General features: G+C 35.2%; 1 protein-coding gene across 6 annotated transcripts in view; it reads right to left on the minus strand.

The window, feature by feature from the left end:
* KMT2E (lysine (K)-specific methyltransferase 2E) overlaps nucleotides 1-11,053 on the minus strand; it is an 81,871-nt gene that overhangs the window by 18,272 nt on the left and 52,546 nt on the right. For all 6 annotated transcript variants that reach the window (XM_006774893.2, XM_006774894.2, XM_006774892.2 and 3 more), the window contains 4 exons: nucleotides 10,623-10,740; nucleotides 9,566-9,675; nucleotides 4,499-4,763; nucleotides 3,251-3,349 (listed from right to left, as the gene is read on the minus strand). In XM_006774893.2, coding sequence (XP_006774956.1) covers nucleotides 3,251-3,349; nucleotides 4,499-4,763; nucleotides 9,566-9,675; nucleotides 10,623-10,740 — 592 coding nt within the window. The remainder of the gene's footprint in view (nucleotides 1-3,250; nucleotides 3,350-4,498; nucleotides 4,764-9,565; nucleotides 9,676-10,622; nucleotides 10,741-11,053) is intronic.

Here is an 11,053-nt window from a genome sequence, read left to right on the forward strand (position 1 = left end):
CTCCCCCCCCCTCCCCCCCCCCCCAAAATAATCAGCCTATAATCCTAGTAATAAAAGGCTAATATGCAAATTGACCGAACAGCAGAAAGATCTGTCACTGATGCACACTGACCACCAGGGGAGCGCCACTCAGCCAGAAGCTGGGCTCATGGCTGGGGAGGGCAAGGGTGGTGGTGGGAGCCTCTTGTGCTTCCGTGGCGGCTCTAAAGACCCCTTGCGGAATGTCTTAAGCGGGCAGTCGGACACCTCCCGAAGGGTCCCGGACTGCGAGAGGGATACCCCCACCCCACCCCATGAATGTCATGCACCAGGCCTCTAGTACCTAAATATGATTTACCATTTATCACATTTATAACTACCTCCAGGCTCTTTCCCCTGGAGAAATAACCATCCATTCAATTCCATACAATTTAGCTATAGGCTAATCTGCACTTTATACCCTACTCATAAGGTCCATCATGAATACTACCTAGTTCATGAAATGGTGTCTGATCCCCCCAGCTGTAAGCTATATTTCTAGCTCCTTTACCACACTTCTTGCTGCATTGCAATTGTTTTATAAATGCCCATGAGACTTTGTCTTTCATTCTCACCGAAAGATCAAGCCAGCAGTGAAAATACATAAATCCCCTGGTGCAATTTTTAGAGACTGGGAAAAATGCTAAATAGTAGGTTGTATATACAGTTGCCATCTGTGTAGGTAAAAAATGGTCAAATCAGTAATTTCACATGGTTCAAGCTATACTTCAAAAGGATGGGCTCTAGCATATTTGAATTTGGAAACTGGTATTTATCTGACAGGAGAATATGACTGACTCCTTTTTATATTCCAACTTCATGAACACACATGAAAACTAGTATTTCCTATTATACTCATAAGGATAAAGTTTGATCTGTCACAGAAGAAAATCTAAATCAGTTTGACATAAGTTCCTCAGGAGTTAACTTTATCTTTCCAACTACTGATGTTAACCTAACCAATATTTAAGGTAAACAGTAGAAAAGTAAATGCGAATTAGTCTTTAAACTTTTCAAAACCAACTGTTTTGTCCTCACAAATACTAATATCTTGGCAGTGGGAAACAACCATACCAACTAGAAATAGCAACATTGCAATTGACTTTGAGGTCAAAAGCCGAAAATTGTAAAATATTTCATATCCCTTTAAAATACCAGACAAATTCTAAACATTTACACTTTTTCAATTTTTCCACATTTTAGTCCTATGAAAAATAACCCAGTCGCACAACTGAGAAGTTAAAATGAATATGCTAAAATTGATATAAAAATGAAGTATTCTTATATATTAATATAGCATGCTAATAGGCAAAATCAGTACCAAAAATGGATTTCTAATAAGCCTTTTTGTCTGTCTATCCAAAGTTCTGCCATGTTCAACATGAGCAAAAAAATATCACTATTTTCTTCTGGGTCAGAAAATGAGGATGTTCTTCTAAGTATCATTACCCCTCTCAGCTTTGGTAGAAGGAGATATTTTTAAAGTAGCCCATAGTCATATAAACTTAGAATGCAATCTGAATAAAAGTATTGTATGGTCACAGAACCAACCTCCAGGTGTTTTGGTTTTTTTAATTTAATTTTTTTAAAAAGCAGTTGTAAGAAAGGTCCTCCTACCAGACACATACTTCATATAGAAATCAGTAATACCCTAAATTGGCATTCTGAAAGTTTCCGCAGAATTACTGCAAATACAAAGCTGTGGCAATTGTGGAATGAACAGTCCAATATGAAAATTTAGTCAAGAAAGGGTAATCTGGTTAGGTACAGGTAATTTAGATAACTGAATCTTACAAAAGGTTCAATATTGATTCTTTTAGGTAAAGGCAGAACTTAAAAAAAACAAAACTCCAGCCGACACCGGTTTGGCTCAGCGGATAGAGCGTCAGCCTGCAGACTGAAAGGTCCCAGGTTCGATTCCGGTCAAGGGCATGTACCTGCGTTGCGGGCACATCCCCAGTAGGAGATGTGCAGGAGGCAGCTGATCGATGTTTCTCTCTCATCGATGTTTCTAACTCTCTATCCCTCTCCCTTCCTCTCTGTAAAAAATCAATAAAATATATTAAAAAACAAAACAAAAAAACTTTAAAACAAAACAAAACTCCAATATTTTTCTTTTCTCCCATCTCTGAAATTCTGAAGCTATGAAAGAGTTCTACATTTCTTTCACAATTTTGAAGATCACTAATGAATCCTAGAGAAAATGATCAAGGCAATGAAACAGACTTACATTGAGTAGGCCTACAATGATCTAATTCCAAAGACCTGAGATTCCATGGAATATACCATGTAAATCAGTAAAACAGGAAATAAGGGAGCATATGAAATAAAAGGGACTACAGAAAACACACACTGAGATCTTTAGTTGTGTAAAGTCATTTTCAAATCTTAGGGCAAACTATATAATACTTAAGTGGCCTAAATATTGTATCAATTGCTAAATTAGCATGGATGGTAAAAATAAATATTGTCCTAGTTTTTACACAGATATTAGAAGTCCAGTGCATGATATTCATGTACTGTGTGTGTGGGAGGTGTGTCCCCCCGCTCGTGCTGTTGCGGAGGTGAGAGAGGCTCCCGCCACCACTGTTTTGTTCACGTGGTTCCTGCACTAAGCGTCTGCACCCAGTGGTCAGTGCATGTCATAGCAACCAGTCATTCTGCTGTTTGGTCAGTTTGCATATTAGACTTTTATTATATAGGATTTACAGATATAGTACAAGGAATATAAGTATTAAACATTTTAATGAAAACCTTATTTCATGATAGCTGTATGAGATACAGAAATAGTAGCTACCAAACAGTAGTGGTTTTTGTTTTCATAAGCCATTTATTTATGCTATTATAAGCTTTAAAATTCCATTTTTGTTTTACATTAAATTATGAAGAGAAAGGATACATTTAACTAATGAAAGACATTTTGCAACAGTAATTCTGGCATTAAAATTTATTAATAGTTCCCAGCTTCAAAAATGTTTAAAAAATAATTTCTTAAAATTTCATACATTCTAAAATGTCTAATGAACACACAGTAAAAATACAAAAGGTTAGTATAATTAACCTGAATGGTAATGACAAAGCCAAACAAATGCTCAGTGGCACATGGTGTTTGTTAACTTCAAACAAAGAACGGGGTAAAAACCCTCCTAAAGGCAGAACAATTATTATGAGAAGATCAGCTATCACTAAGCCCAAGTGACAGCAAGAAGCAGCTACTAGCTTCCCAACTTACCATCTTTCTTTTCCTTTCTGCAATCTGTTCCTCTGATTCCATTTCTACTTCATTGCTAATGGGAGTTTTTTCTTCTATATCATCAATAAAATCTGGTTCCTGAGAGATGGAAAGAACTGCTTTATGAAAACTACCACTCCACATATAATAAGGGCACCGAACTATTTTAAATGTCTTTCAACTACAATTAATTCAACATAAACATTACAAGCCTACAAGTCCATTTCAAAAATTTAAAACTGGTTTCCTAATTCAGGAAACTTTCCAAAATCAAGTTTGCTAAAGATCTAATGAATAGTGTTCTTATCCATAGAGCCTACAACAGTGGTTCTCAACCTTCTGGTCCTTTAAATACAGTTCCTCATGTTGTGACCCAACCATAAAATTATTTTCGTTGCTACTTCTAACTGTAATGTTGCTACTGTTATGAATCGTAATGTAAATATCTGCTATGCAGGATGGTCTTAGGCGACCCCTGTGAAAGGGTCATTCAACCACCAAAGGGGTCGCAACCCACAGGTTGCGAACCACTGGCCTACAAGGTCAATATGGTAGGATAGCCTTATGTTTACATTCTTCCCAAAACATAAACATAAATTATTTCACAAAACCCAGTGCCTACAAATACCAAGTGCTCAAAAAATTTTTAATTTGAAACTTACAGAAAATTATTCCTAGAAGATAGGGTATTGGAGATGACTAAAATGTTAATTTTTATGATTAAATGGTCCCTCCTAATTTCCATTTGTTTAGAGGACATACAACAAAGTGTTTCTTGGAAGGGCAAAAGTATAGGCCAAACCTTTTCCCAAAGTTATCTTGTATTTTTAAGACAATTTCCTCTCAAAAATATTGTCTGTCATCCATATATAATTGATTTAACTATGTCCCAAATATTAAAGGAAAGGAAATTTTACAGTTTAAGACTTTGAATAAGAACACTTACTATGAATACAAGGACAGTGCAATCTGGAAGAATTGTTAGAACTACCCAGTCTTAGGAAAATCTTATATTCAATTCTGCAAAGATTTGCTGGGTGAGTAGTTTCTTTGTAGTTTAACAAATACTGTACAAATTCTAGCAGAACCTGTATTTTATGTGTATAAGTACTTCATTAAATAATAGAATGGACTTAACTTAGAAATTTTACACCATTTTACATAAAACAAAAAAGAGGCTAAAATATGCCAAATTACTTTTCTTTGTTAACTTATTTCATTAAGAACCAATAAACCAAAGTTCAGTACCTGATTATTTGATACTGACAGTCTCAGTGGAGAAAGCTTTCTCTGTTTAGTTTCTGGGCTCTTCATTTTATTTGTTGTTCCTTCACAATCCAAAGTAATATTCTGATTTTGCGTATCTTTCTCTTTTGAAATATCCTTTTCTTTTTTTCCTTTTTTCCTTCTTGTCTCATAACCACTGTTGATGTTTTCCGTGGACTCAGAACTACGTTTTAGAACAGGGCACTCTGGATTTTCTTTGAGGCATGCGCAATCCACCTTATACTTACTGGAAAAATAACCAGTTAAATAGTTATTCAAGACATTTTTAAAAACTTGTAAAATTTTATAATTCATTTTAAGCTGCAACGCCACAAAACTGTATGCTATTACTAATTATAAGTAATCCTTACTTTTCACTAATTTGCATTCCTATAACTATCTCGAAGAAATTTTATTTTCTTATAAAAACAATGTAATAAAAGTTGATTTCTAGGCCTTCAATCACAAGGATAATTAGTAACAGTTTGCAGAAAAAAAAACTCCAATAAAAATTTTTTAAAGTACAAGGATACTGTGGCTCATATTAAGACAAAAACTGTATTTACTTGAGAGGTTGCAAAGTGTTTTAAAGTATGTATACAAATAACAAATACCCTAAATCTAACCTAAATAAAAAAAAAATGCTAGGTAAAATAAATATCAAACCTTAATTAGTTTCTCTTATACTTTACAAATGGTCTCAATAACCAGGTTTCTTTAAAAAACTACACTGGAAAAACTTCAAGTAGTGCTTCCTTTTGTCCTTCAGTGTTGTTCCCTCTTTCAAATGGGAGCTTGAAAAATAACTATCTTTCATCTTCACAGTAGTGATAATTATTGCTCTCATTTTACAGATGAGATTAAAACTCAAGAGAAAAACAATATCTTATCCAAAGTCACACAATTAATAAGTGGTAGGGATGGTATCCAGATTCAGGTCTGTAGGAGTTCAAAGCCCACATTTTTCATCTCAATATTTCTTAATGTTCTGATCTCTTTATCTCTACCACCAAGATTTAGTTCATTTCTAGGATAAATGTCCAAATGTAGGTTAAATAATAATAGAAACTTCCCACCTTGAATGTTTTAAGTAGATTTAAAATTGTTCAAAATAAAAATAATAATTTGCTAAGTTTCTAATACTCCTATTTATTCACTTTCAACACCAGCAGAAAGGCACAGGTCAAACTGCCTGACTGCCTAATTCTCTGAATCGAGTAGAATTCAAATATTAATAGTCTACCTCCTACCTCCCCAAATCAGGTTTAATAGGAACTAGCTTGAAACTCTTTCTAGATGTCTTCTTTGATTTCAGGATAACAGAATTGCATATAATAATGATGGCAACACTAAAGCGTATTAAATACTTATTTTGTGCAAGGAACTGTTTTAAACACATACTAACTCATTGAATCTTCAAAAAATTTGTTAGGAGAGTATTATTATTCTCATAGTATACAAGAGGTACTGAGGCACTAAGAGATTAAGAAACTGCCCTAACCGGTTTGGCTCAGTGGATAGAGTGTCAGCCTGCAGCCTGAAAGGTCCTAGGTTCGATTCTGGTCAAGGGCATGTACCTTGGTTGTGGGCATATCCCCAGTAGGGGGTGTGCAGGAGGCAGCTGGTTGATGTTTCTCTCTTATCAATGTTTCTAACTCTCTATCCCTCTCCCTTCCTCTCTGTGAAAAATCAATAAAATATTTTTAGAAAAAAAAAAGAAACTGGTCCAAGGTTATATAGCTAATAAGCGATCAAGCTAGGATTGGAAACCAGTCAGATTACTAAAAACTTATATATTCTTAACCACTGTGGGATAGTGTCTCTTAAAGTAATGAGCAAAGAGCCATTTTTGCAGTATTTCCAACTGTCTTGGGGAGAAAGGACCAAAAAGGAAACATGTAAAGTATCACGATAAATCTGACTCAACAATCAAATAGAAATGCATGCTAAAGTAAGAGAGTTTTCATTGACAAAAACCAAAATGACCATTAAAAACTTCTGCATTTCCATAGGGTACCACACAAAGTTTAAAAAGTAAAATACAGAATAGGAGGAAATGAACTGAAATACTTACAACAACCCTCTCCCTTTAAAAAAGTCAGTAAGAAAAAGACTACCCAGCAGAAAGAATGAACAAATGATTAGGCAATTCATAAGAAAGGAAAGCCAAAATCACAAACACATTAAAAGATCCTTGGCTCCATAAAACAATTAAGGATAATGTAATCTATAATAATAAAGTGTAATATGCTAATTAGACCAGACGTCCTTCCGGATGAAGCCAGGGCTCTGAGGGAAGCCTGAGTCCCAGGTGCCAGAGGGAAGCCGGTACCGGCAACCAGGGGAAGGAAGGCCTACTCTTGCATGAATTTTGTGCACTGGGTCTCTAGTTAAAATATAAAAGGGATGCCATTTCACATGGATTAGCATCAATTTTAAAAAAGATGTGGTACGTACACACACACACACACACACACACACTGGATTATCACACAGTAATAAAAAGAATGAAATTTTGCCATTGGCAACAACATGGATGGACCTAAAGTCAGAGAGAAAGATGAGTAAAGTGGAGCAAGGAAGTAAAACGGAATACAAACTGGTTATTCATCTATGTTTAATAAAAACTGAGGCTGTGCACATTCTACAACACAGCAATTCTACCCTTAGGTCCCTACCATGGAGAGAACATGTACACATGAAGACATGCTCATAAAGTCATAAAAGCCTTTTTTGTAACTCTAAAGCTCCACCAATGGTGGAATAGATAAATACCATCAGTGAAAATAAATGAACTGGAACTACACATAACAGAACTGAACCTCAAAAAGTAATGACTGAGAAAAGATGGAATGCAAAAATCATAGAGATTCTAATTTACATATAATTTAAAAATATACCAAATACTAGATCCTATTTAGGGACAAAGGAGGCAAGAATATAAAATGGAGAAATGAAAGTCCCTTCAATAAGTGGTGTTGGGAAAACTGGACAGGTACATGCAAAAAAATAAAACTGGACCACTCTCTTATCTCATATACAAAAATAAACTCAAAATGGATTAAAGATTTAAATGTAATGCCTGAAATCATAAAACTTCTGAAAACAGAGGTGGTAAACTATCTGACATCAGTCTGAATATTATCTTTTTTAATATGTCTACTTGAGCAAGTGATACAAATCAAAATAAAGGGGACATCATCAAATTAAAAAGCTTCTACACAGTGAAGGAAACCATCAACAAAACATAAAGACAACCTACAAAATGGGAGAAGATATTTGCAAATGACATACCTAATAAGGGGCTTATATCCAAAATATATAAAGAACCCATAAAACTCAGTAACGAGAAAATAAACAATCCAATCAAGAATGGGCAGAAGAAAGAAGATATACAAATGGCCATCAGACATATGAAAAGATGCTCAACATCACTAATCATAAGTGAAATGCAAATCAAAACCACAATGAGATAACACCAGTCAGAGTGGCTGCTATCAAAGTCAACAAATAATGTGTGGGGGAAGATGTGTAGGAAAGAAGGACCCTTTTGCACTGTTGGTGGGGCTGCAAACTGGTACAGCGACTTTGGAAAACAGTATGTAAATCCCTCAAAAAAACAAAATAGATCGACCATAACAATCATAAATACACTTCTGAGTATCAGAGGAAAATGAAAACACTAATTTGAAAAGATACATGCATCCCTACGTTCACTGCAGCATTTACAATAGCCAAGTTATGAAAACAACCTAGGTGTCCATTGATAGATGAATGTATAAAAAAAGATGTGGTACACACACACACACACACACACACACTGGATTAACACACAGCAATAAAGAATGACATTTTGCCATTGGCAACAGCATGAATGGACCTAAAGGATATTACACCAAGTGAAGTAAGTCACAGAGAAAGACAAATACTCTGTGGTTTCACTATGTGGAATCTAAAAAAACAAACGAATGAAACAAAAATAGACTATAAATAGAGACCAAAAGGATGGCTCGGAGAGAGGAGGAGGGTAGAGGGATAGGTGAAAAAGGTGAAGGAATATAGAAATATATTTGATATTTGCATGATAGATATTAAAAGAATTAGTGGGGTAATTAGGTTGTAAGGTATAAAAATGTAGAATCACTATATCAAACAACTGAAACTAATATAACTGATATAATATTGCATAGCAATTACACAAATAAAAAATAAAAGTGTGGGGCGCGGTTACAATGTTTTGGCCAGGTTCAAGCCTCAGACTAATGAAAGGACAGGGTCCTCTCATTGCTACGTGCAAGTCCCAACTGGAGGGCAGGGCCCTCCCAGCACAATTATAACCAACGGCTGTGGTTGTAATCTTGAACCTATGGTCCAAACACGTAGCCCCACGCGCCTTGTGCTAGAATTCAGGTGCATATAATTGAGTGAGGTTGGAACTCACGAGAATGCTGTAAACAATGTGATCATGCCCCTACTTTGCCTCATGGCATCTGCTATAAAATAAAGACACAGCTTGTGGGCGGCTGGCGCTATCTCCTCATCAGGGAGCAGTGTCCCACCGAGACCCAGCTTTCATTCTCTTGTCTGTCTTTTCTCAATCCTTTCACCACCACCCCCGCTACCCCCCGCCCAGGGTCACTGAACCTGGCTGAGCTGGCATGGCACATAAGGTGCCCTGGGGCTGAGTATGCCATGGCCGTGCTGGCTCACCACATAAAAGAAGGGGAAAATTCTTACATAAACAAGGTCAGTGTTGTAGTTTTAAAAAGGGAAAGTTTGTTAAGTATATTTTACTACCTTTTACAGAATAATAAAACTGCATATTTAAAAAAATGAGGTCAGTGTTGTATGGCTGAATCAGGATTACTAGTCATGATTACTATTAGCATTTTCATTACAGTAGTAATTAAGGAATGTATGGAAAAGAACTAAGCAGCTTTGCTGTAATGGAAGCTGATACCAAAATGCTTATAAATAAAAATAAAAAGTTGTGGACATTAAGAAAATATTTTGAAAGAACAGATATCTTATTTACAGATTTGAACTTACCAATTCCCATAGTCAAAATCAAAGGCAATAGTAATTTCAGTTCCCTTTGGAATATTTTGTATAGAATAAATGTAAAGATGTATGGTTCCATCTTCAATTTCATGCCTCACCTATTAGTTAAAAGAACAATTTTATATTTCTATAGATTATTTTTTACCTTTAGAAGCATCTCACCCTACCATTTTGAAAACCATTCAAAGTAATTCACAAATACAACATGGAAAATAATGGCATTTAATTACAAGACTTGTAACTATAAACCAGTGGTTATCAACTGGGAAAGTGGTACACCAATAAAGTCTGATGCAAGCTCTACAGCCCACCATGTAGTACTGAAAAAGAAAATACTGTATTTTATCAATTCTACAATGCATATTTTTTCACCTTTTAGCATCTCTGAAATAGGGAGTTTTTAAAGTGATGGCATCTTTAACCTGATGAAATGCAGTAATGGTACAGTTAACACTGTACTTTTTCTATGACAGACACTGTTCTAGGTACTTTACATGACCACTTTAGTTCTCATAACACCTTTTTACAGATAAAACTGAAGCACAAAATTATAAATCTAGCTAGTCAAAGAGAAGACACGAATCTAGTAAGTCTGGCTTCAAAACTTACATTCTTAAGTGTAACATTATATAACAATAAAATTAAAAACTTTTATTTTTCCATGAAAAACAACAAAACCAGAAATATACTCAAAATTAAAACACAATTTTATCGTAGCACATATAAAATCATTTTAGCATTCAGCGTTGTCATCTACCTTGATCAAATTAAAACATATATTTGACCCATATATACAGAATCTTCTAGGATAAACAGAATCTAATATTTCCTCTTACGAGAAACATCAAAATTTCTTCAATGTGTAAAGTAATTTTTAAGACCTCAAAGCCAATATCATCTAAATTTTCACAATGGAAAGATGCTGGAGTATAAAATGCATCAACAGTTAAAAAGTGTTTTTAGGCTACCAGACTTCTGTGGTTAATACTCAAATTCCACATACCCCTCCAACCCCTGCCTCCCAAAAAGATTTCTATAAGCTTACCTCTGCATTGGGTGTACAAGAACGCCTGATGAACCGAGCCTCATTCCCAAAAGTCCTTGCATCAACACACATTTCTAGCCCATGAAATTTAGAATAAAATAAAACAAAAGGGTATGGTCTACAAAGAAAGAAATGCATTATAAACCATTAACATTTTGAGTTTAAGAAACTTCTAGAAGACTTACAGTAAGTAGTGAAATCAAGAAATTGAATATAAAAAAGCTTGATACCAAAACCTACTCTTAACCACTAGGCTAGTTCAAGCTAATAAGGTTTTTACCTGTTCCTATATCCTTAAATAAGTCAAAGATAATTAACTGGATGTGGAAATACAAGTTTACAAAGATAAGAAGGGGGTGATTATTACCTTTACAAGACTTATAATTGGACTAGAAGCCCGGTGCACAAATTTCATGCGGGGGGGGGGGGGG

The sequence above is a fragment of the Myotis davidii genome, unplaced genomic scaffold (genome assembly GCF_000327345.1).
Source record: "Myotis davidii unplaced genomic scaffold, ASM32734v1 scaffold125, whole genome shotgun sequence".
NCBI lineage: Eukaryota > Metazoa > Chordata > Mammalia > Chiroptera > Vespertilionidae > Myotis > Myotis davidii.